General features: G+C 38.1%; 1 protein-coding gene across 2 annotated transcripts; it reads right to left on the bottom strand.

The window, feature by feature from the left end:
* Nucleotides 1-91: 91 nt before the first annotated feature.
* On the bottom strand, nt 92-26,163 carry relt (RELT TNF receptor). Of its 2 annotated transcripts, none has more exons than XM_028045456.1 (11): nt 26,028-26,163; nt 12,109-12,183; nt 11,935-12,027; nt 10,898-11,082; nt 10,725-10,777; nt 10,372-10,626; nt 6,470-6,550; nt 5,441-5,513; nt 2,979-3,356; nt 2,633-2,761; nt 92-1,938 (listed from the first exon to the last, which is right to left on the bottom strand). In XM_028045456.1, the coding sequence occupies exons 2-11, from the start codon at nt 12,148-12,150 to the stop codon at nt 1,935-1,937; spliced, it is 1,293 nt and encodes a 430-aa protein (XP_027901257.1). In that variant the 5' UTR covers nt 12,151-12,183; nt 26,028-26,163; the 3' UTR covers nt 92-1,934. The 2 variants fall into 2 exon arrangements, with proteins under 2 accessions (XP_027901257.1, XP_027901256.1); XM_028045455.1 differs by lacking the exon at nt 26,028-26,163 and adding an exon at nt 13,537-13,803.
* Between the last annotated feature and the right edge of the window lie 1,197 nt (nt 26,164-27,360).

Here is a 27,360-nt window from a genome sequence, read left to right as displayed (position 1 = left end):
CCTCTCACACACTCTAACAACAAACATATCTCACATGCATACATGTCAAACAACATTAGGCTATGGATCATCAACAATGAAACAGTTTAAAATACAGCTTTTCTTTATTTCATGAGTAAAAACAGCATACAGAAATAGATGTGATATAATAAAATGAAGCATGATATAAATAAATACCAAAAATCTGATGAGACGTTTTTCTTCCTTCCTGCCTAGTTTGAAAACATTTAATGCTGACAACAGCAAAGCAATAAAATCAGATGAAAATACATGATCATCAGCTTGGGATAATAAATGCCCTCTCCTCCACATATGTTGTGTTATTTTTAACAGCATAATATGAGCAAAATAAAGTAATTAAATCTGATAATAGCACAATCTTGGAAACCTATGAGAATGTAAACTAAAGCCTGCTTAAGGGTCCGGACTACCTGCAATTTGTTAGTTTATTAAGGAACTAAAATGTGAGCTTGTGTAGCTCAGGATGAGAGAAAAAACACTGATATGTTTAACCATAGATTAAGGGTAGAAAACCGTTTCAGACAGCAGTTCAGCTTATATGAATGACAGAATCCTGTCACTGGTGCAGTGCAGCTGCAATTACCTCATACGTACTAGGTTTTAGAGTATAAAATCAAAATAAAGAGTTTACTTGTGTATGCTCTCAGTCTTATTTACATATTTACACCTATATACATGTTTTGTTTTTTAATTGTGGTCTTTCTCAATATTTAGTTTTTGACCTGTGGTCCAAAATGATATTAGCTGTTTACAATAAGATTGGAGCTGCAATATCGTTTAAATGTAGTGAAAATATACAAAAAACTCCTTTCCAACTAAACCTGGGGCGACACTGGACTCTATCTAAAAACTAAAACGTACCAAGAGGTTCTTAATTCTGCTTTTGGGAAGTTGTTGAATTGATCATTTAAACATCGCAACTATACAAGAGTTGAAAAGAAAATGTGTCTTTTATCAGGGTTTAAATCAATAATTGATACAACAAAAGCTGCTTCAATGTGATCCAACATAAAATTTGGAGGCCTGTGACAGGTAGCAACATTTTTGAACTTTTTAAAAAGACTTTCACAGGTTACCTGAGGAGCTCTGAAACATACTGAACCCTTGTTTATAATCTGGAAGACTGAAATGATTTTGTTGATCTGGCATCGGCATAGATAATTGCATGGCACAACTCGATAAGAAACGTTTACCCCTGGGACTGTGACAGATTTCCAATAGCTGGCATTTATCAAATATTGACCTTTATAGATGTACAATTCAGAGGTCAGGTTTAAACCCTCCAACCGGATTAACTTACTTCAGTGCATACGATGAGTTTCTGTTAATACATTCAACAAATTAAAGAACAAACCAAATCCTTAATTCATCTGTAATTTCTATGCAAGCCAAAGAGAAGAACAAGCCTTTTTTGTATGAACCAGTTGTTAACAAATACATTTTTACCTCTAATCTATGTGGCACTTGGTTGCAAAGATTATTTATGTTTTTTTGACTGTGTTGTGCTGTCTGGTTTTCTCCAAAGCTAACGGGGGAAACAGGTCACAAAAGTTGCTTCCAAGGCAGCAGAACCACCATATTTTGATCTGTAACAATTTGTGATTTTGCATCTTGTGTTTCACTGATGTTTGGTTTAAACAAATCCTCCTCCTGCATTAAACTCATTAGCTTTCCAGCACCGTTGCTGACTGGGCATTAAGCTTTGAGCAGCATAAGATCAAGCTGTCAAGATTTTGACAGCTTAAGACGTCAAGAGATCGTCTTATCATGCGATGAGAAGCAATTCCTTCTTCTTCCAGCAGGTGGAGGTTAAGTTTTCTGAAGAGCATCTCCATCCTGGCATTTAAGCTGCCATCAGATATTGAAGTCTTCTTTCACGAGGTAGGATAATCACGCAGCCTCTCTGCATCTTTTTACCTGATAAGACAAAGGGAATGGTAATGTTAATCAGCCATTAAAATCCTTTGCTAATAATGCAACAACACTGAAGGCTTGTTACAGCTATGTCTTAATATTTTGGATTGGGACAGATGCTGAAGCACTGTCTTCTGTCTAAAACTTTTTAATCTGCAGGACAGATAAAAGTATTTATGGGCCTGTTAATAAGTGGCGCGTCTGAGTGCAATGTCTCTAAGATATTGTTCCCAAATGCTGTGCCTAAACTTAATATAAAATGTCTTGAATAACCTACCAGAAGATCACAAAGCTAGAACATCATAATCTGGGCTTTCTCAAATTATTTTACTTGAGAAAGTTGATTTCTCAGTTTGAAGAAGCATTAAATGGTTTTCCGAGATATTCTCACTCCTATTATTTTGTCATTTCACAAAAAGAAAAATGATCTCGGTACCTCTAAGTAACCTGACATAGTCAGACAGTTGGAGAAGATGGTTACTTGTCTTTTAATCCAACATTTAAAAAATGTTCTGTCATAATTAATACACATGACTTATCTTGTGTTATTTACATTCAATCTCAGTGAACTGACAATCAATTCAACACACATTCACCATTTAATCAAGTATAAAGAAACAACAGAGACATAGATTGAAGCAAGAATCAGAAAGAAAGTGATGACACATGGTGTCCTTTTGAGTTTTTATGACCGTACCTCCTGAAGCCAGATGATGAACAGGAGGGAAAATGTTTCCCACCAAACAGGGAGTTTCTTTGTTCCTGGGATGATGTTTTTGTTTCTGTGGTAACAGGCTTGTACTCAGGTATGTGAGCAACTTGAAATCTTTAAATTAAAAACAGAAAGTTATCCAAAGTTAGTGTCAGAAAGACAAGTGAAAAAACACCTGAAGAAACCAGAGTAGATTATCTGAAACTGCTTTTAAACATAGTGCTGTTCAGGCCAGTTTTCAGTTCCGATGTGAAGTTGAAGAAGACTTTAAACCAGAAACAGCTAAAAAAAAACAAAAAGCAAACATAGCATTGCATTTAGCCGAACTCACCTCCCAACAGACAACACCTCTCCTTCTTTCTTCTCCCTCCCTTCACTGCTGTCCACTTTGTTCTGAACAGGTTTTGGCACAACAGTGGCTTGGGGGTGATGAGTGTCTCTACCCGCCCCCAGTAGAGGGTTCTTCTGCTGGTTAACAGGTGTGTCCAAGGAGGGCAGAATGAGACCCCGTGGGGGCTTCAGAGGGTCTTTGAGAGAATCCAGGGGAGGAATGAATATAGGAGGCCACTTTCTCTGAGCGCAGCGGGAGCAGCGGTAGCCGTGTTTGGGAGCGAGACCGGAGAGACCTGAGATGGTGTGGAGGTGGGACTGATGGGGGCAAGACTTGGGGATGGAGCGGAAGGTGGATAAGGGAGACAGCATCGGGAACCTGTTGGTGAGAAAGGGAGGAAAAATGGTCAGAAAGTTTATTCGAACCTCGGTCTAATCACAAGATGACTACAATCATCAACTATTGCATTTTTAATTAATAAATTTTACAAATTGGCCTTGTGTTGCAGTGATCCTAAATGTACAAATGTCTGTCCTATGATGGGCCAACTCCTCTCACTCTCCCATCTAGTTCAGCGGTTTCTAAACCTGGTCCTCAAATACCCCTGCATGTTTTATAAGGGTCTCTGTTCCTGCACAGAGGCCGGATGTCTTAGATCTGCTTGTATATACCAACAAGGCAAAGAATAAAAGATGAAGTTCAATTGTTTCAGAAAGTAGCTCTATACATTGACTGTGTAGACATACAGCAATTTTGATGTTAAAGAAGTGAAGGTTTCTTTATTGTTATATGGTGCTGATTAAAGTAAAGAGCAAAATAGAGACAGTTGTATGTCTCTGTTGTTGCTGCAAGAGGTTGACCCCACATAGCCCCTTCCATGGGCTCCGCATCTATCTAAAAGGTTTCCAGAACTGTGTGTGGACATTGTGTGTGTGTCAGAATGTTCCTGAAACTGTAGCTATGTATTTCTGTGGCCCCATTGAGAAACAGCGTATCAGCTCCAGCCACTGACACCTCCAATCACTGGTTTACACACAATTTTTCACACTAAAAGCAAATACATAAAAATCAGAACTGAACAAATTTGGGAGGGGAAGTAAGGTGGGCAGGTCAAAATCCAAAGATGAGTAAAATAAAGTCCTTTATTTAGTTCGATGACTTTCACAGGCTACAGTTTTCTAACAGTTTTTAAAATTATTTCTTTCTTTTAATTCTGTTATCTGGACAGCACAGTGGTGCAACTCAGTTTAGTTTAAATGCACTTTACAGCTTACTAAACTCTACAACATAATATGTTCTGTGCACAAAAGAAGATGTTTATGCTATCTGTAGTAGTGTTTAAATTAAAATCCAGCAGTGGCAGTCGGAAGATCCTTTAAATTATGACATAGTTAAACCTACTGTCTGTGAATGCATCTGTAAAATAAAAAAATAAATGCAAAATTTGAACAGTAAACTAGAAAGGCTTGAGGTCTCACAGCAAAATGATATCCAAGGAATGGTTCTGTTCTCTGAGTAGTTCCCTTAGTGCTTAACTACAAACAGATTTTATAACAATATCTTTTTCAATGTTATGCCAGGCTGAAATGTTAACATATGTTTAAAAAAATAAGCAAGATCTCATATAAGAAAATAGAGAGGCACAGTTTTGTAAACTGACATTTTGAATTTAATTCTGACTACTAGAGTGATTCTTAAAGCCACAGCAACTAAAGTTCCAGCCACAACCACCCTTGGTCGTGTAAAAGTTGAGACTTTGATAAGTTATGTGGCCACCAGTGAGCTCAGAGACCAAATGACTGTTCAAGTCTCATAATTGGACAGTTTTTATGACTGTGTAAGACGTTCGCTGCAGACCTGTGGGAATGAGTCACTGCCAAGAGTCAAACTGCTCCTACTCATAAAATGCAGCCAAAGCAGTCTGTTTTTTGTTTTAAAAGTTTAAGGAAACTGTGAATTACAAATGTTATTAGTAGGGTGACCATATTTTCATTTGGGAAAACCAGGACACCTTGGAGCGGGGGTGGGGGGGCTCTGAATGCAGGGAAACTCTTTTGTAAATCGTCGATAAACATAAATTTGCGCTTTGGCATGTTGTTGGCGTACTGATAGCCATGCTATCTATCTTCTGATTAAGAACAGGGCTGCCCGCACTGACGCGGCTCAGGGATTACGTCACACGCAGCGCCGTGTGCAGTGCCCTAGTGCCTGTAAATTTAATGGTCCGATGAAGGTAATTTAAAAAACAGGACATTTCCTCACTTTCTAAAAAAAACCCGGGACGCCCGGGACAGGACGTGAAATACGGACGTTTGGTCACCCTAGTCATTAGTTTAAGTAATTAGAGAGAAAATTACAGGAGTGAAGTTGACTTCTTGTTAAATCTGACCTCAAGGAGCACAACTTAGTGAAAGCATGCAAGGATTTGTCAATGTGTGACAGTATGTGTGTATGACACTTACTTGATTGATGAGCCTTTGCTCATCTGTTTGCTCTCATACTCCAGCAGCAGTTCCTCCAGTGCAGCAGCATTTTCTGAAACAGAGACAATATCAGCTTATTGAAACACCACCTCTTAATGTTTTTGGTTGCATAAGTTTTCACATTCTGCTTGACATAAAATTAGATCATGTTAAAAAAGTAAAAGATAATATGGGTTACCAGTTCGGAGTGCTTTGAAGAATTATTTGCCTCTTAAATAGTTCTTGTTTTTGGTCTGTGTTTAACACTCATGTTTCAAATGATGAGACAAATACACAGTAACTTGACTAAAATATAAGAAGCTATTTTCAAATGGAAATTGCATGTTTTGAAGCAAAAGCTATCAGAATGAGCACATCCCTTTGTAATAAAGTGATCACAAAACTTTGAGGACAATGTTTTAGAAAAAATATTGTGTGGACTGACAAGACAAAAGTGGAAGACGCAATAAAAAATGTTCTGGAATGTGTATATTCTGCTATTTGGAACAATATCATGAACAAAACATGGAGGCAGAGTGATGGTCTGGAGCTGCTTTGCTGCATCAGGAGCTTCTCTTTAGCAGAAAATTCTGAGAATGTCCAATGATCAAACTGTGATCTTCAGCTAAAGCTCACTTGTGTTATGGAGCAGGTGACTAATTCAAAGCAAAAGCAGCAAATCCAGCTCTGAAGAGTTAAAAGAAAAACAAGATTTCCTCCACAATAATGTAAATAAATAATTGAAAGTGGTTACCAACAAGAAAAGCACATATTACATTTAGAGCGGCCACATTTTCACAGAGGGGCAGGCTGATATGGATACATTTTTTCTCTGACAAGATTAAATAATCTAATATTTTGCATAAAGCTAAGGTTATTTTTGTCTGATATTAACATTTGTCAGATCTGAAATTTACAGGCAGCAAAAACGAAAGAAATCTACCAGGGAGCGAAAAGTTGTTCTTTTGTTTGTTATTTGATTAATAAGATTGCACTACAGGCTCAGATCAAATCAGATGTGTTATATACCTTTCTTCTCTGTTATGAGGCGAACCAGAACACTGATTGTGTCTTCATTCAGGTCATCAGATATGTAGGGGCAGTTGTGACCTAAAAGACAGGGGGAAACATATTAGCTAGCTCATAAAATAAAATGCATCACGAGGAAAATAGATTATATGTAGAAATAGTGAAGCAGCAATTTTAGACATCAGCCAGGAAGTTAAAGTTTGGGCACAGATTGGTCTTCCAAATTGACAATAAATAATCCTAAGCAAACAGCCAACATGTATCAATGTGACAACAAAGTCAGCGTTTTGGCATGGCAATCACAAAGCCCTGATTTCAACCCTAGACGTTTTGGGCAAGTTGCGAGTCAGATAGCCTACAAAATGCTCTCAGTTACACCAGCTCTGTCAAGAGGAATGGTCCAGAACTCCAGCAAACTATTGTGAGAAGCTTGTAAAAGGAAGCCCAAAAGGTTGGAACCTAACCATACAGTTTAAAAGACAATTATTTTGGATACTGACCGAATGTAGATAAACTTCTGAGTTCGAACAAAGTTGCAAAATATTTCCCCAAGGTTTTCTGGTATTTAGCAAATAGAAATAATTTTAGTAATTGCATCCTAAAACAAGAGAGGTTTGGTCTGATTAATCTTCTGACAGTGAGAAAAAAAAGTGTATTTTTTTTATTCAGCATAATTATATAAATACCTGGTTTCAACTGTAAGTCACAGCCTACTGCCCAATGGCAGAGAATCGTTTATCACAGTAGCCATTGTTATTGGACAGTCAAGTAAAATCCTTGGTAACATAAAATATCAACACAGTTACTACTAATTTTTTCACAGTTGTTTTGACCTTGACCCACCACTGGAGGGTGCTGCAGATCTGGCAACTCACCCACTTCCCACACAGATGATTGCAACCATTGTAACCAGCAGCTAAAGTGATAAATTATCTGGTAAGCAAAAGTATATGTTTTTAATCTGAAAAATAACCCTTTTTTCCATCACAGATGAAATGTTTTTCCATATAGGAGGGTAAATAGTAAGCAAACTATTTTCTTTTTTTTAAATAGGAGTCCCAAAATTCACAAAGTCACTCATACTCAGCCGCTCTGTCTGATGAGGATAGACGAGGACAGATTAACTGCAAAGAATATAAATGCCTCCATGGCAACCCCATCCCATAATAGATGAGGACAGTGAGAGAAGGCAGCGAGGGCCTGGGGGGGACAGAATAGACTCACTCAGCAGTTCTCCTCCATTCAGCACTGCTGGAACACACAGAGCTCAGTGTGTTGGTGCGTTCAGTGCACTGTAGTGTGAAATGCCAAGCGACACTGAGCCAAGTGTGAACTTCAACTGTATTGATTGGAAATGTCTCTGAGTATATGTGTGTGTGTGTGTAGAGTTTTATTTCTATCTCTTACATCAGCAGCATTAGGCTGTTGCCAGAGCGTAACAATAGCTCTGTCTCTACAGTGATTGTTGCTATGGAAAAATAACAGCATCACTCTCACAGAGTGGCACTCTTTACACCATGACTCTTTGACCAAGTTCAACTGCAGCATTTGACTGAGAACTGGAGAACTAGAGTTTTAAATGAGTCATTACTCTGCCTGAACATAGATTTAGAGATATTACTTCCATTAATGCCTCTACACCTGAAATTTGTAAGTCCAGCTTGTCAGAGCTGCTAGCAAGTCCGTTTTAGTCCTACAAGGCAAATGGCTTGTTGTAATTCAGCCTCTGGGGTATTCTCCCTGACAGAGTTGGTCAGAAAAGTGCAGAAGCAAGAAGTTTGTCTAACTTTAGCCAAGCAAAGACATCATGAGACTGACAGACTGTCACAAGTGCATAATGTAGCAGTATTGGCAGAGAAGCAGGAACAGGTTCTGTTAATGAGGTTTTCTGTTTCGTGCCCTTACTTTTTCCATTGCTCACTTTCTCACGTTTCCTGTTTTCCATCATTTTCACCTGACTCCCTGCATAAACACCCTCCTTCTCTCCTTTAACTCACTTAGCATAGCACAGTCTACTCATAGGTAGCTGCATCAAGACCTGAAAAGACCTGAAAGAATGAATGTGCAACTGCACATTTATTCATTATTGCTCCCAGTTCTCAATGTATCCCTAAAACATTAAATTATTCAACTTAGCAGCATTTCTTTCACTGTAAATATAAACAGTCTTAGAATTGAGAGCAGAAAGCAACTAAAACGTCCTGGCCAAGGAGAACGAAACAGAAGACATTAACAATGAGGTAAAGGAGCTGATTAAATAAATAATTGATCTGACTGAGAAAGGAGAGAGGGTTTGGTGGTGTCAAGTTCTTTTCCAGACACAACTGAAACTTATGATAAATGGAGAGGAGACGGAAGAAATGAGGGAGCTGCAGAGAGAAGGAGGTTCAGGTTCAGTTTCCTTTGCAGCATCAGGAGCAATTTAAATTTTGAGGCAACAGCTACACAAACACAAAACCAGACATCGCTGATACCTGAAGCACTTGCCACTATTAAATAGCATCCTCTATGCTTATAAAACTGGGTTTTGATCACATTGAGCAGACATTCAGCTTAGTGAAAGGCTCTGTCAACGTTTGTAGGGAGCAAGAAAAGCTATCCATTGGGTCTGTCACTTCACAGAACATAAAAACACAGATAAGTATCAATGATGCAAAGCACTACAGACTAATATAAAGTTTAGAGTGGACACATGTTCATTTCTATGTTCTAAACGTGCTTTTTATTTAATTTTAACTGTTTAATATGAAGTTTTGCACAGTTTTCAATTCTATTGTTCTTTTTCTCCCCATCTTGGGGCGAAGGTTCAATGATTTCTACATGCATGTCTCCAAATTGTGGAATAATTGTTAATTGAATAAATTAGAAAGCAGACCCTACTCTTCCTCCATGTCAGTCACTAAGAAACCTAAAAGCAACAGCTGTTGTGTAGACGTAAACAGCCTTTTAACAGGATCTGTTGAGCTCCCAGCTGACACTCCTGGTAGGTCATAATACTTTGTTGGCTCTGCTTTGCACCATCAGGTGAGAACAGAAGAAGCCAGCTTAGCCAGCTTTAAATCTGTTAAGGCTCACATTTTAAAGGCCCTCTCTTTCTTCCTTGGCAGCACATAGAACTAATAAACAATCTAGGTAATTAATTATTAAATATTACCTTTTGTATATGGTTTTTGTTTTTCATGGATGCTGGATTACAATCAGGTTTCAGTTTGTAGACTAAAAAAAGAAACGTTTTTATTGTTTCTTACATAAGATAAACCTTTTTATTTTGCCATCTCTCAATACAATCTTTAGCATTTGTCCTTTCAACTCCCTGTGGAAAACAGAATCCATCCCATGTGTTTTGCAAGAATAAGAACCCAACAACCACAGTACACCAAATCCAAAAGGAGAATAATGGAGAAGTGGGTGCTATTTACCACATTACATGCAAAGCAGTGTGGGTGACCTTGACATTGTAAATGTAATGTCAATTACTGTCTTATATCAACAACTTGCAAAGCTCTTTTTGCGTGTAAGTGGGTCAAAGGCTAAGAATTATGCTTAGAAATACCATCTCAAAGTGGCTGTTCTTTTGAAAAGTAGTCGGTACAAAGTGTATAGAGTGGGTGTGATGAATCAATATTTGTTTTAGAGCCCCTCCCCCACACCCTTAATCATTTTTTCAGTTTCTCCCACTTTAAACTTTTAATAGCTTTTATTGATTTCTGTCTACCTCATTTGATTTTCCCATCTTAACTTTTCTGCTCTGTTGACTCTTGAATTGACTCTTGTATGGCATTAAAAAAAGCCCCCACTTCCTTTGAGTGCTGATGCCTTTAGAGCATATCACAGCACCAATTGTGTGACTACAGGATTGAATGACATTATGTGGTCAAAGTTGCACTTTTTGTCTTTCTCACCTTCTTTCTGAGGTGTAGCAGTCTCTTCGTCTCTCCCCTCCTTCTCAGCAGTGCAGTTGTATCCCTTCTTCTTCAAGATGTTGCAGATCAGGATGCCCAACAGGCCCATTATGCAGAAGACAGGCACCAACGCGAACACAGCGTACTCTGCCGTCTTTTCCTCGGCGCTTCGAACCACCGTACTATTGGCTGGTCCTCCTGCCCCATTCGAGGAACCTTTTCCCACAGTGCGAACCTTTCTGACATGCAATTCAGCTGGAGGACGGAGACAAGAATAGCAAAATGAATCAAATGTTTATAGGAATAGATGCCTATAAACACCAGGGAGCAAATTAAGGGGTGCAGGATATTACTTTTTATGCAACTGCTTTTAGTGGAAACTTGTCCTCCATCAGGAGAGAGAAATCTGGATGAGGAAAACAAAACAAAACAAAACAAAACAAAAAAAGGAACAAAATTAAAGTGAGACAAGTTTAAATTGTGGGTGCATGTGGAGCAGCAGCGAGACAGAAGCAGCAGTACTCACCCAGGCAGACAGTCACCACAGATAGCGTCTGAGGTCAGAGTGCCAGACACTGAAACGTTTCTGCCCAGGATCTCACAGGATGTGTGCGGACGGCAGAGCTCAGAGTCGACTGTATCTGAAAAGCTCCCAGGTGGGCAGAACTGACATTTCACGTCTTCAGCTGAACTCTGGATCTGCCTACAAGCCTGAAGAGAAAGAAAAGACTTCAAACACTAGAAGATAAAACGGAAAAAAGACACACTAGAGCCTCTTTCTTGGGCTGTACAATGTCAAGATTAGCTAAGAAAGTTTGTGTTTTATATTTTCTTCATGATTTTACTGATAAAGTATTATACAGTTTTGGCAGTAAATATGAGTGATTAAAATTTACTTAATGCAACAACTCTTGATCTTATTTAAACGTGCAGTGCCCTTTGAGCTTTTTCACATTTTGTCTTATTTTACAAACACAACCTTCAACTTATTTTACACTAAGGACGTACAAAAAGAAACCTATTGTTGAAAGAATGCACTAAGATGTCCAGTTTAACATTTGTCAAAAACCTTGTAGTGGATGTGGAAAACTGTTCTCTGGTCACTATACTGTTTTAGGCTACATACACACATCACAAGTGGAGGAAATGGTGGAATGGTGGGATCACAAGCTGTTTAAAGGATGAAGGGCTGTTAATACTTGGGAAAGACACTGTAAATATGATAAAAGTCTCCAAAAAATAAAATAAGTTTACATGCTGGCCTTTATTTCTTGACTTTTACAGGCTTTAATATGATATAATAATACATTAATATAAGGATGGAATACAATGCACCTCAAAAATAAATCGTTTTTTTGTTGTTTGTTTATTTACAGTGAATGAATCCACAGAATTACTGTGGATAAAAACATGCATAAGCACATTTCATTACATTTATATTTTATTTGGATTATAAAAGCAATGGGAGATGTATTGAAGGAAGCATAGTGAACAACACGGAGAAGAGAAAATTAATTTACCATTTAAAAAATGTTCAACAATTCTTTTGGCTCTTTTGCTCACCTTGGATGGCTCCTGGCCTGCAGGGCATTGCAAACACACACACGCTTCTCCCCACCGACACTGCACCACTGCAGTCCCACCACAGCCTATCACCTGGAAGATACATAAGTCAGAGTGAGGGGAGGCGCAAACATATTTGCATATATTAAGACATGTGAAAGTAATGAATTATACCGCGAGAAGGACGAGAGTTGAGCAGCAAAGGTGGTTCCTCATCTTCTTCAATGTATTCTTCTATGTGCATATGATCTGCAGCAGAGCAAACAAGGTGGACATAAATGTACCATTTTGAAAGCTTAAATATTACACAAAAAGAAAAAACAATGACATGACACCTTAAGTATAACCATCACTTTGGAGCAAATTAGTACAGTACATGTTCATAACAGCTGAGTCATTTTTGCTAGTGATCAAAAGTTCAGAGACTCTGGACACAGATCGGTAAGAAGCACCTCTTGTAGCTGTAAATAACATTTACTATGATTCAGGAGCTTTTTGTGCACTCCTGTGAATGAACCAGGGATTTTCTGCAGCTATTTTTGGGCAGCAGATGCTCATACACACAGTTCATCCAATGATTCATCCTGCAACACCTTCATTTGCTAACACATGCTGACTTTCTCGACACGTGACATCAGCTGACCCTGGAAACAGTGTTTTCTGTTTCCAAGCTTCAGGCATGGACATTTGAGATTCACAGATTTCTCCATATGTGTATTTGTTTAAAGGATTTATGAACAAACCAATGATGATTAAAGCTTTATATGCATATGGCAACTTTTATGATTAATATCAGTCTTTTAAAATGTGATGACACATTCATATATGATCCTATAAATGCACCATGTACTTAAACGCAATTATAGGGGTTAACAAAACACACCTTTTGTCTTTGAAATACAAATAAAATTAAATATCTAATCAAATGTAAAAATTTATCATGATTATGATAACCCAGCAAATCAACTGGCTCATTTTCTTCACTTTTCCCTCTTAATCTACTGAATTGCACGACAGGTGCAATCATCAAGTCAATTATTACTTGTTATTACTGGGTGTGCATAAGCATGCACAAATATCATAACATTACTAATATTTTAGCCAATACCAGAATATTATAGTGAAAAACAAATGCTAAATGTCACCCCTACTGAACTAAAACATCATTAATTGGGCCAAATCCCAAGATAAACCATGAAGATTTGCAGAGAGAATTTCCTCTGCACAGATCTCTCATTTAAAGCCACAATTATAGGGCTGTGAATTTGCAAAACCCTGGCATTATCATGATGGACTTGAACCTGCCACCAAACAGATAGGCACTTTGTGGTTTAAAATATTACTTCAAATATGCAAAAATATGCAACTGATGTCTGTGTTTGCTGTAAGATTTTTTTTTTGCACAAATTGTTTGAAAAATGATGAGCGGTTTCTGCAAAAATAACAGATACACAAAAATGTTAGGTATGTACTTTTCTATGTGCAGTTTTCCTTTAAAAACAGTAGATGACAAAGGGGGCTCCGCCAAATTTAAACCAAACAAACTAAAGAGATAATGCTGAGGAAGGAGAGCAGGAAAATCCAGCTGAGCTGCATACTCACCCCAGACTTTCAGTGGACCCACACGGTTGCTGAGGCAACCCAGCAAGGATGCTTGACTCACTAAAAATGCTGAATCAATACTAAACTTAAAAATGCTGCAGTTTTCTCTCTAACTCAAACACTTGAATAAATAATGTTCTGAGAGACAAAAAAAGACTTCAAAAAGACAAACTAGTTGTTTTTCAACCGGAACTAAATAAATTAAGCATGAAATGAAGTTGCAGAAATTAGTCAAAACTGAGATCTACACTCTTCAGTGCAGCTGAATGAAAATCTTTAGAGTACCTAGCCGTGTCTTATACGGTCAGTCTGACCACAGACACACCCCTCGCACCCTCTGGACATGCCCCGTCTGTCACTGCCAAAACAGTCAACCTGCACATTGTGCATGTGTGTGGGTGATACTTGTTTAATGATCCTCTTAACCATCGAGCAAGTAGAAAAACACATGTTTTCACTGCCATGCAACAAGAAAATCAACAAATGTTTTATTATTTATTCTGGTTTCTTATTTTTTTAACACAGAAATCAAATTGCTAGACTGATAAATCTATATACTTTATATTTAAAGACACAATATTGGACAAAATTCTTGAGTCCACTATTTTGCAATGTTTTAAAGTTTGCAAAGGTTCTTCTGGTTTTCTAGAGGTCTATAGGTTACCTCTATACCATATAGAGGTGTATGAATATTGACAAGTCAAAGTTTCACAAAAATCTGAGATTGGAAATTTGACAGCAAACTCTAATCTTGGCATCTCTAGTCGGGATTTGACTTTTTTCAAGAGAGGGGTTTTATTACTTCAATCCATCCATTGCCTTCCACTTCTCCAGGGTTGGATTCAAGAGGATAACAGGTCTAAGAGATTAATTCACACCGCCTTATCCCATGGGAAAATCCCCATCTCATCCTGGAAGTTCCCAAGTGGTTCCCAGGCCAGAAGAGAAATTTAGTTCCTCCAGTGAGTTAGGGCTCTCCTTCCCTTTCAATTAGACATAAATTGAAAATAACCAGAGAGAGGCAACCAGTAGAAATCCTTACCAAATATCTGAACTACCTCAACTGACTCCTTTCAATTTGGATCACTGAGATCTCCAAGTTTTGGTCATAAGAGCTGGATCGTCTGGTTCCGGTTATTGTACATTTGCCACATTAACGAGATGAAGAGGTGATAGTACCCCAATTATATCGAAGTTTAATTTTATTTTACTTTTTTTCTTGGGAAGGTGAGAGCTACATGTGTCAGGGCCTGAGAATGTTTTCCTTTTTCTTGAAAACTTGTCTTTTAAGTAAAGTTTTTCCACTTGTCCGCCTTCCTCTTATTTTACATACAGATGTTAGGGATTTATCCATCAGAACCACTTTATAAAGATTACCAGAAAGTGTAGCCTCTTCAAAGCAAAGAATAAAGAAATAATAGTTTAAAACCTTTGCACAGTATTATATGTATGTAGCGTCTACATAATTGATTTCCACATGTTTTTTTTCATAAAGGGGAAATACACACAAAGACACACTCAAACATCTGAACGGTACGGAGTCTGTCAACGGCAAGTTGTGTCTTACACAAACTGCAAAATAAAAATTATAATGCGTTTGTGAGTCTGTCTGGGGGACAAAATCCTTGTGCCAATGAAAAGCTTCTGAGACATAATTTTCAGAATTGCAAGAACTGAAAAAAAATAAAGGGGGAACAAAGAAACCACAAAGCTTAAAAAAAACATAGCCCCAACCCAAAGGGACGGAAAGCAAAGGAGGTGGATGGAGTTCATCTGCGAAAACATCAGTCTGATAGCATGTCCATATAAATAAATATAGAAGCATTTGTTAAAATGCCATACAGACCAGAGCACAAAGCTAATTACAAGTCAGACATGCGCACAGACATCAGCATCCACTTACACACAACTCCAGGCATGCAACATCACATGCAGCTGAAAATTTTGAAACACGTATCAATAAAACGGCAATGATAGAGAGAGCAAAACGAAAATGGGACCCACAATTAAATGCCTCTGTTTTTGGAACGTGTCAAGTAACAAATTGGACATGGCTACAGGAATGCTGGCTTTCTCCAAAGAGCCTCGTTTGACCTCCAGCAGAGCACTGAGGCAGCAGTACTTCATCTGCAGCTGAGTGACTGAGTACAGTGATCGGATACAGGACTTGCTAATCAGTCAGGTCACAGAAGGTGGATTCTGTAAAAAAACACTTGTAGGTAAAGAGTATCTATATTTAAAAATATACAGAGGTGCCCCCAAAAACTGTTTATTCAACCACTGCAACACTGGAGGCAATCAAAGCCTTCAGTGTCTGTAAATGTGATGGTTTTACAAACCAGTTTGCCTGAGGTTTTCCCAACTAACCCACTACAAAAAGACTGTCACATGTGGACTTCAGTTGCACTCACAGACACGTGAGTGCACTCATGTCCTTGAATGCCTTGGTCTTCATAAAGTTGTTCTTTACTTTCCCAAACAATTGCCTCTAAAAAGTAAAATTTTTAATATGTAAAACATTATCACACTTTAGGAAATAAGTTTCTTTGGAGCTTAATGGGAGCTGGGTTGGAACTGCTACATCTGTCAGTAAATTAATTAATATGGAGTAAATACTTTTCTTGCTTTCTTCAAATGAAACATGGTTTCCTCTTAGAATCTTGTAAGAATTATGCTATGTAATATTTTCTGGAAAAAAAAACAAAACTATAACTATGATTTTACTTCTCTAACAGTTGGAATGAGTGCTTCCATCAAAGCCAGCATACAAGGTCTCCTTGTGGGTAGCCACATATTACATAGTAAGCTACTTGCGCCTAGCCACTTCTCAAAGAATTGAACTTATGATAGTGGTCAAGACTCCAACATTTGTCTTGGAGAACCCAGTCTAATTCCAGTTTGAACAAGTAGTTCAGGTCGAGTGTCTATGAAGGAAATCTCTAGCTTCAAAATTGATTGGCTTTGGTTGAAGTTTATGTGAGTATTTATGGTTCTTGAATAAATCGGTGATTTGGCTGCACCTTTGATAAATACTCTATTTTGATATTGTTTTATACCCTAACCATGTTTTTGACTCAGTATGGCATGTTTCCTGGTGGTTTGTGATGCTAAATGTTTCCTAATGGTCTCTAACAAAACCTAAGGCACTCTCCAAATAAGATAAATTGTTACTGTTGCAGGTAAAACGTGCCTAGAGGCATGACTAAAACAGACTTACAGCCCCTTTCAGCACAGACCTTACATAATCAAAGAGGTCTGAGGTCTTTGTCTGCTTCTTATAGCATTGACTGACATCTTTGAACTCATTCACTTGTCTTCCACGTGCCTTTTCCATTCTTGCTGGCCTGACTGTGCTGTCAGTCCTGTATAATTGCAATTTAGTGTTTCTCTTTTCAAAGCCTTCCTTTGAAGACAGATGCACCATGGTCTGCCATGTGCTTTGGTTTGGAGGGTGCAGTCATATGGCTATGTGGTTGGGGGTACAGACAGAAGAAAGAGAAAGAGAGAGCAGACAAAAGCTACAGATACAAAGTGTGAGGCGGTGGAAAAGTGGCATACAACAAAGACATTAGTACCTCTCAGAATATCTCAGCAAACACAACACAAATTCCTATGGAATATAGCACCCTCAGTGCTGTTGTCATTTTATGTGACGGTACAAAATCAGCAAAACACAATTCAAATTCCAGAAAACACATTCAAGGAGGAAGAGCAACTTGTGGTGAATTTTCCTAAATGCTGTTAAAACAGTAATTACCTGACACCTTCTGCTCTGCTGTTTGACGCATCCCAATAACAAGCCGCTACGACGTCAGATGACATGTCAAATTTTCTGTTTTGTTCAGGAGGGCTAAATATAGCACTAATAAAGAAGCAATGGTCAACAGGTTGACAAAAACAGGGACATTATTCCCTTCTGTGGTGGCTTTGGAGGCAAGGACAAGCAAAATGTGTTTGGGAGCTTTTTCTGGCTTCTTGATGTCATGTCGCAGCTGAGCTGAGAAATCCTCCTGGATGAAGTTGTGAAGGAGAGAAGGGACCACAAAAGAGGAAACACAAGAATGAGTGGAACTTCCAGGCCTTTGAATGTGAGGTGACGGAGCAGCAGGGGAAGATCATGGGTCAGGCTAACACTCTGTCGGCTTTCAAAATCGGCACTGAGCTGTCTTTGTTGAGCAGACGAGGAGACTCTGGCTGGACACCAGACATTTTACCTTTTGGTAAAATGAGCTCCCAAGTTTTTTTTTGTTTAAGGCGACATCTAACATCATCTGTTTGGATGAACATATTATAGAGCTTAGATTGATGAAACAGCTTAGTTACAAATAAAAGCCCAACAACAACTTATACGACTTTCCAATTATATAATAGCAGATGCCAACTACATTGTTGATACTTTGCGAGGAGATTTGTTGCATTTATCTTAGTTATGCCCTATGGGACTTTGTCTTCTGGATATTTTACTGAAACATGCCGTAACTATTACAATGAATAGGTCCGACTTGATAAATTGTGTTTTGATGAAAATAAAAGTCAGTAAGTAAGTAAGTAAGCTTTATTTGTAGAACACAGTTTTTTTTAAATCTGTGAATTTTGAAAGTTTATACATTCTAAAATACCAGGTTTTTGTGAGAACACACACATAAAAATTAAACTCAAAAAGATCAATTTTAAGCTTTTTCTAAATTTTATGAAAACAATATCCTGTACTATTCAACAGTGAACATGCATTTGTAAAAGGAACAACCTAAGAAGTGAAAAGTTGTAGAGATTTAGATTATGAGAGACTGGGAACTTGTCCAGGGTGTTCACTGTTTTCAGATGGTCATGCATAATGGCTGCAAAGACAAGTCACTTTTTAAGCTTTCTTGACTTTTCATAAGTCAAACACTTACAAAAAGTCGAGTCCAACGGTGATCATTGAGCTCTTCAGTGTTGGTATATTCCACAAAATATACCAACACAGAAGAACCAGTGAGAGATATAATGAAACTCTGCTTGTCCCGTTTCTCCCCACTTCACACCTGCTTACCATCTTAGCATTATGACTACAATCCTCACTGGTTGAAGGTTGTAGGTCAGTTTCGAACCCTTATGCCACATGGGCCTTCACACAGATTTACAGTAAAAATTATGTAAAAAGGGTTGCGCACCATCCTTTATAAAGAAATGCACAAACATTTACAGATCTCAGAGTCAGCTAAAATAAGAAAGAGGAAAGCTTTCCTAATTCTTCTATTATAACTTTAAAGCAAAGATAAGAAAATTGAACCACCATGTTGAGTTTTATCCACTGAAACATTTCCTTCACATTGATGATGCAAGTAAGTCAAATGATGTCAGCAGAGGCTACCCAATAAACCCACCAAGTCACATACAATGTCATAGCCTTGGGGAACACCTCCTTGTGATGCACATGAGCATGAGCTTATTCTGTAAAGTGGGAAAATACAATGGAAAAGAACTGAGGTGGCAAAAGAAAGGTTTAAGGTAATTATACTCTGCCATTCATCAGACATTTGGTGGACGTGTAGATAATATGCACATGTATGACAACGACGTGATTGGGAGAACCATACCCTCTGTTTGACTTCATGGAGGTGCCCATTACTGGCAAAAGAAAGGCTGATTTACGCCAACACTTTGTACGTTGGTGTTTAGACAATGTCTCATTATGGGAAGCAAGTCTGATAAATGGGCACGTGTCATTAGTCCTTGCATTTCTCTGTCACTCTTCTTCTAGGCCTGTGTGGCATCATTTATGATTGCCATTGCAACTGTGCACCAGTATGAAGTGATAAACAGGCCCTCTCTACTGTTGCTGGCGTCTGTCGCTTTGCATTATCAGCTGTAACAAAAGAAGTTGACTTGATCAGAGAGAGTAGAGAAGAGACGGTAAGGGTAGAACATACCCTTACAAGAGATAATATTTCAGTATCAGATATGCATTAGTATTTGTTGCTCCAATTTGAATAGCATGCAAACAAAACAATCAAGTCCAAAAAAGATCCCTGACTTTTCATCATTACAAAGGAGATTCTACATTTTATTGGAGGCTATAAGTTTACAGCTACATTAATATCATCAACTTAAGGTCAGAAATCCGTTGTGCTGTTGTGTATCGGTCTTGAAATGTACAATAATTATGAAATTTTGGGAAATTAGTTTTATTTAAAATTTACGCCATATTAATTGCATTCATGCTATTATAGCACATGATGTTCTGTGCAGTGTGGATGTCCAGATTCACATTTCATTTTGAGAAGGTGTAAAAATATGCTGATGTCACTAATAAATAAATAAATAAATGGCTCTTTAAGGGGATTAAAATAAACCAAAGGTGATCTGTAAGAAGCTGATTTCGAACAAGATATTCCATAACGACTGAAATTGCAGCATGTGAGAAATATGTAAAATAATAATAGAACAACTATATATATATATATATATATATATAGTCTAATTATTATTTATAACCAACTTGTTTTATGAATTGGTATTTAATCTTCTTTCACAGCTGTTGTTATCAATGTAAATGATGATGATGTAAATCAGCTCTGCTTTTGTTGACTTCAGCAGTATACAATTACATTATGTCAGGACATATTCACACAAAACAAATCTTATTTTCTCAATTATACATGTACAAACCTGTGAAAATAGCCCTTTAAACTTGTTGTCTCAGTTTGTGAAACAAATATGAAGGATTTAGTTAATGATTGTTTTAGTCATGGGAGAAATCTTTTTAAGAAGTTGACCTCCAGTGAGGAAAACAGGACTTTTACCATGTCATCTCCATTAGTCATCCATCTCTAAATCTTTAAGTTTGAAAAGAGGGAAAACACATGTGTGGTTGAAACAGAAAGAATGAGACAAGATAGGAACAATCTACAAAAAGAAAGTAGGATATAACTACCAAACTGTTTTCTAACTGCTAGTCTTTAGCAGCAATCTGTGTAAATATTGGGATAATTTAGAGAAATTAAATGGTAGATGGACTAGATTTATGCGGTGTTATTCTAGTCACACTGTGGGGCACATTGATATGTGACAGGAGAAAAGCTAGAAGCAAAGCATTAATTCTCCAAACCCGTAATAACTGTTTGGAAATTTGAAGCAGCTGATGAGCCAGTCACCTCTTAGGCCTGAAAATTATTTCACAGAAAAACACTCTTCTTCCTGATCCTGCCACGTGCCTCTTTTGTATTCCACTGAACCATTTTGTAGGTACCAACCACTGCAAAACACCATCAAACCATCACAATTTAAACCTTAACCAGAGTACCTTAATAAGTACTATCTGTGAAAAGCAAATGAATCATTATCTGAATTAAATAATATTGACAGAGGTGAAACAATATAATTTTACAGCCCTGTTATTTGCTCCCAATGAGCAAAAAAACAACCACAGACAAACACATGTACGTTAACATATCTTTAAAGGTCTAAAAATGGATTGCTTTGAATTTGATTCAATAACTTCAGCTAACAGAAATGAGAGGACCAGCTTCCTGCACTGCTCTGACACATTGCCAATACTTTGCAGGCTATCTGGAGCACTTTAAATATGAGGGATTGCATGCTCATCAAAACATGACAAACACACACACACATTGAAAATTCTGGCTCTCCCACTCACTTCTGCCTTGTCATAAAGAACTTGATTCGCATGTGCTATATGATTTGCTCTGGCAGCTTAAAGCCAGCAACAGGTCACCAGCAGGTCCGACTGGTAGATTGTGGTTATACCCAGAACTACTTGTCCTTAACCAGACCTTGCTTCTTTTGCATTTTTTTTAAATAACTGTGTGAGTTAATAGGATACAGTAGAGTGTGACAAAGAAGACAGGTCAGAAAGAGAGCAGATGTTATTAGGTCAAGCAAGATCTGCTTTCACTCTGAATTATATACTGCAAAGGTTTTTAGAGGTACTATATTAAAACAAATTATGTTGATGGCAGTCCAGAAAAATAAACTGCTATGAAAAGAGAAATAATGTATAATTCTAATAGGGGTCATTTCCTGCCAACATGTAAATCAGCAATTTTGTTTGGAAGGGTTTATTTACTTTTAGAAAGAAAAAAAAACACATTTTTTCTTTCTGTATATAAACTGCTGAAAGTTTCACTTTGTGACTTTACTTTGGGTTTTTGTGACTTCTGCATATCTTGAAAAGAAATAATAATAATAAAAATAAATAAAACTCTTTGTTAACATTGTTTGTCCTTAATCAGAAAATGTACTATTTTTTCAGCTTCTCTGATTTGTAAAGTGCTCTTGTGTAATAGAATTTGGTCTTGAACAATAACGCCGCATTGGGTCTGCTTGGTGCATTTGAACTCTTAAATGATTAAATAAGAACAACCAAAATTATTTTTTTTCTTAAATTTGGCACAAAATATTAATTTACAGTGGAAGTTCCCCAATTCACACACTTTTAAATACTTATACTGTACATACACTGCCACTAATATTTAGAGGACATTGCAGAGAAACCAGGCACTTTCTGTTGGACCCCCATGGAATGGAAGGGTTGTGACCAAGAAATTAAACCTTGTTTCAAAACCCAACAACTTGATATTGGTCTGAAAATGGTGGCGGCCCATGTGAGCTAAATGCCTTTTGGAGAAATTCACTATTAAGTGAAACAAAGATTGATCTCTGTGGATGGAATGACTAGAAGTACATTTGGAAGCACTCAAAGTAAGGCTTTCAAACCTAAAAAGGTCTGAAAGCCGAAAAGAGCATAGTGGTGGCAGCAATATGCTGTGGGACTATTTTGCAAGTGATGGTATAATAATAAGATCTACTACCTGCATATTCTTTGACTATATCCCCAAGCAACCACTAGATAGACATGAATAGCTGTTGCAAAATGACAACAGTCTCCTAAGCACATCCGATGTGATTTTAGAAAAAATTAATCAGCCAAACATTTTACTTTTATAATGGCCCCGACATTAACCCTATTGCAAATGTACACCCTTAAAGTTATGCCTTCTTTGTATGTAGCTGCTATTGCATTTTTTTCCCAAGAAAACTAGCGGTAAAATATGACAAAACACAACACACTCAGGAAGGGTAAACTTCAGCTAAGGAAGAGCAGGCACATCCTGGAAGTGACTCACTTTTCACAGCTTGATTTTCAACAAAGTAAGACGAAAACCCTCAGCAGAGTGACTTTTATTTTCCCCACCTACTGCAAAAGAATATCCCATGCATAATAAAAAAGGTGGTTCTTTTAGAAAAATGCAAGGAAAGAAAATGTGCAACAGATAATGTTTGTCAGTGTTCTAATTAAGCCTGTGTGTGCCCTGCATGTGTGCTGTGAGTAAGGAGATCAGGAGGTGAGCTATGCACGCTCATAGCTGCGTCTGTTCAGGTTGCCCCCTGTAATTATCCAACCCTTCACCATGCATGGATGCTGACCGAGCAAGCTTGGATCAGGATCTGTTGACTGGTAATATAGAGGGAATTTCTTTTGGCACAGAATCCCCGACTGACATTGGAGAGGCAGGCAGTTGAGGCACGGGCATGGAAGGACGGCGGGCAGAATTCCCAACCACACTGGTTCAAAGAATGCAGAGACAGATGACAGGATTGATGGCTTAATTAGAGCTTAGTTCACGTCTTTGACTCCTACATGCCCTTGCACGCGCTCAGATAGAGATGCGGCAGTGCATACATGCCCACCTAACTTTATGATCACCTCCAACATTTAAGGTTAGCACAGAGGATATCAGAGATGAAACAAAGTCAATTCAATAAATAACCCTGCTCATGTTCAGTTATGGATCTGCACTAATTTCTTTAAAGCTCAAATAGAGGGCAGCACTTGGAACAGCGGAGATAGTTTAGGGTGTACTGTTTATTATGTGGTATTGATACTTTAATGTGATATTGAAACTGCTCAAGAGTGTATGCTTCCAACTAAAACTCATGTTGCATCTCAACTGAACACACTAAAATAAACAAGAAGATGCTTCTTGAAATGAATCCATGCTTCCCTGAGCCAGCTACTCAGAAAAAGACAAGGCGGCTCTGATTGACCTCAGAGGCCAGGTTTTTCCTCAAGTGGAGTTCAAGTATCTTGATGTCTCGTTAACAATTGATGGGAGAATGATGCAAGAAATGGATAGAAGAATTTGGGACTCATTTGCAGCAATGAGGGCGATGTTCCCCTCTATTGTTTGTCATCAACATAGATTTTAGCTTTGCTCCCTATGTATTTGTCATGTTGTGTGCGTTCATGTGGACAAATACGTTTCTGAAACCAATCCTGTGTGTACAATAGTATTCCTTTAAATGATGTGGCACAGATCTTTGTTTTTAATAAGGACCTGGCTGATTTGTTCACAAGGCCTCAGACTGTTTTGGCTTAGCTAAAACTTAGAAATTCTTGATTATTTTATTGGAAAGCTAATATATCACTATCCCAATTTGCTGCTTATTAAGTAATCACTGAATTAACATATTTAAGGACAAAAAATGTTGCGAAAAAAACATGGAATTAAATAATTTCAGATGAATTTCTTTCCTGAAATTGAAAACATTTTTTAAAAATGGTCACAATGCTAAATTACTGATTTTTTTCCCATCATCAATCCAAAACAATTCAATATCATACACCAACATTGTGTAAAGATATTAGTAGATCACCAAAACTACGTGGGCCTCTGCTGATGGATGTGTGCAGATTGTGTGTGTGCCTCCAGATGTGTGAGAGAAATAGAGAGGTCAGGAGCCTCTTACTGAAACCAGCATGTTGGAATTTAAACTCAGACAATGGATGCCCGCTGCTAAAGATGACAATCTCATCTGGGGTGGATTAATGAGTGTGAGCATGCTCATTGGGGTCAGTAGTACTTCCTACCAAAACCACTGTAGTATGAAATGGTAAATGATGAGACAAAGTAAATTAGAAAATACAAGAGTAAAAATTTACTGTAAAAAACCGAACATTTTCTTTTTGTATTTTATACTTAGAACAATTTCTTAATTTGTTACAGCTGGCCTCACTAAACTGATTAGATGCACTCGAGCCAACGATACCCAACAATACAGTCTGAGCCAAAGTTTGGACTATAAACCTCATTAAAAAGTGAGGAGGAGGAGGATCACATGGCTAGTGAGGTCATTACATAGACTACCCATATCGATGCACCATAAGATACTCGCCCTCTCATTGGAGATTACTTCATGGCGAGTGCTTTAAGACAGTGGTCCCCAACCCTTTTAGTACCGCGGTCCGGTCAAGGCTTTGCAAATTTGCTGCGGACCGCGGGGGGGTTGCACACACCGACACCAATGCTGTTGCTGCTGTTTCTAAATCATTCTGCTGCTTGTGGGCTCAATGTTGGCACTCAAGACGTAACCGACAGAATCCGGTTAAAGGATTTTCAAAAATAAAAGATCCTCCAGACTCAGTACATAAATATTGAATTATTTCTTGCGCGGCCCAGTACCAATTGGTCCACGGACCGGTACCGGTCCGCGGCCTGGGGGTTGTGGACCACTGCTTTAAGGTACAGTTCTTACATTACAAAGAAAGCATTGTGAATCTATTGTCAAAGCAGGGCTGACCTGGAGTACAAGTGGACCTTTAAGCTGCTCAAGGTCCCACTCCTGGCCTGTAGAAAACTTGAATTTCCAAGACAGGAAACCCTATGTGGAGAAAAGAGAGACTTGTATAACCACTGCATGATTCCCTAATATAAAGTATTTTGGCTGGGACGGTTGGGAAAATGAGAGGGGATCAGAGTAACAATGCTTGTCAGAACAGGAGCAAAAATGACATCTAACCTGAATGCTGGCAACATTTTAGAGTTTTGAATGATCATTTTTGTCACAACTGATTATTTACCACTGTGGTAGGCTGATGAGGACCGAGACCTTTCATGTCACTCAGGGGTCTGCAACTCCTGACCTCAAGATCATGTGTTATGAAAATGTGTGATTTTAGCTATTTCAGCCATGGAATTATGTGACTGTTGCTACCTATGAACCAGAAGACAGTTGAAAAGATTTTTTTTTCTTTAATGACTCAACGAACAAGTTTCAAATGAAGTACACTTCCTTCGTCTTATCGTTAAATTTTTAGGCAAGTAAAATGTAAAGTAAACCAATACAAATAATCCCATAGTCTATATGCAAGTAATTAATGGGTCACCTCTTAAGTTGTGTTAAATGCAAAAATGGTCAATCGTGGATCGCCCCACACTCTTTCAACCACAATACCTCAAGGCCTCAAAAAATATTTTGCCGTCTCTGAGTCGGAGTCCAACTATCGTTACCGTTACTACAAGCTATACTCCAGACCAGCCGTGTAATCCTAAGAAAAGTCAGACCACCATCATGCGTAAAAACGGTGATGCCGATGTTGCGCAGGCTCTGTGGGGAATGACATCCCTCAAGAGAAAACTTAACTACCTACTTCAGCAGACCTTTACCTGCTTCCTTAAATGTTTAAAGGGAACTTCAAACAAACTTACCGGTTCGATGAATGAATGTAGCTGAAGTTAATAGTTAAAAACGAGCATAATTATCATCATCGGCTCCAGGCGGCTGAGCTGAGCTGGCAGATGCTGGTAAAACGCTTGATAGGGGATGAAAACCACAAAGCCGGTATATGCGAGGATCGCCCCCCACCCCCTCCCTTTCTCTGTCTCTCTGCGGTGTGTGTGTGTGTGTGTGTGTGTGTGTGTGTGACTGTGTGTAAGAGAAAGAGAGGGCACAAACGCTGAGCTGGCTCAAAGTCAAGTGCTCACGGTGCGTCACTGTGCGTGCGCTTCCCAGGCAAGGGGCGGCTGGTCACAGCCTGCTGCATAATGACAGCTTGTAGTTGTCAAACAGACGCAAAGAACTCAATATCGACTAAATATTCAAATGGAGCCAAAATTTTAAACACAGAAAGCAAAAATATAAATAAAGCGGAATATATGTGGAAAGTTAAAGAAAATACGACAAAACAACAATTCCTACAGAACCAGGCTCGCTGAGTGCTGTATCCAAACATAATAATAAAAAGTTAAGTTGAAGGAAAAAATATTCTTTAAAAAAAATTGCATAATTATCTGGGATAACTGTTCAAGAGTCACAAGAATAAATGTTTCCGGGACACAGACTGCAGTCGACCTTGTTCTGACAGATAGGTCAGAAATTACAGACCTTCATTTAGAAAGCAAGGTCCCAGAGCCTCAAAAGTGGAGAGACGCAACCCAAATTATTTGAGGTCCAGGGAAATTCTGCTTCAGTAATGATTTGGGGAGCCATTTCATAAGCTGGTGTTGACCTATCATCTTTTACAAGGCCAAAGTTATCTCATCAGTTACTTCATGATGCTCTGAATTAGTGATATACAGCTGTGCTCACATTTCGAAATCTTTAAAAAATGTTTGAACTCACATCAGACTAATTTAAGTTTTTATTTTCGCTTACTTTTGGCAGATGACTTGTATATTCACTAATTTGGTCTATTAGAAAAGTTTTTACTGAGATGAAGCACATAAAAAGATGGCCTCTTAGTGTTGATCGAGTTTCCCATAAATGCTGAATTGACTACCGTTCTGCCTCTTTCAACTTGGAGCCATTCCCATTTGAAATTTCCTTCATTTCCTCCCAGAATTTCCAAATGAGTAACTGAGCCTTTCTGCAGACTCATATATAACTTAGTTATTGCGACAATTTGTACCAATAGTATAGTACCAATAGTTTAAAAATGTTCCAAATATGTTCAGTGGTCTGAGTGCAACATGTTTTAGAGTATTTTCAGGCTTGAAAATACTCTAAAATATAAAATAGGTCAATGAAAGAATTCTACCAGTG

Source organism: Xiphophorus couchianus, chromosome 18 (genome assembly GCF_001444195.1).
Source record: "Xiphophorus couchianus chromosome 18, X_couchianus-1.0, whole genome shotgun sequence".
NCBI lineage: Eukaryota > Metazoa > Chordata > Actinopteri > Cyprinodontiformes > Poeciliidae > Xiphophorus > Xiphophorus couchianus.
This window is presented reverse-complemented; position numbering and strand designations above follow the sequence as displayed.

Bases quoted from the DNA above. Each gene is read 5' to 3' on its own strand.
- relt (XM_028045456.1), bottom strand. From the start codon at position 12,150: ATGAGGAACCACCTTTGCTGCTCAACTCTCGTCCTTCTCGCG. The intron at 12,028-12,108 runs GTATAATTCATT...TGTATCTTCCAG, and splicing joins CAACTCTCGTCCTTCTCGCG to GTGATAGGCTGTGGTGGGAC. The intron at 11,083-11,934 runs GTGAGCAAAAGA...CTTTCTCTTCAG, and splicing joins CAGGCCAGGAGCCATCCAAG to GCTTGTAGGCAGATCCAGAG.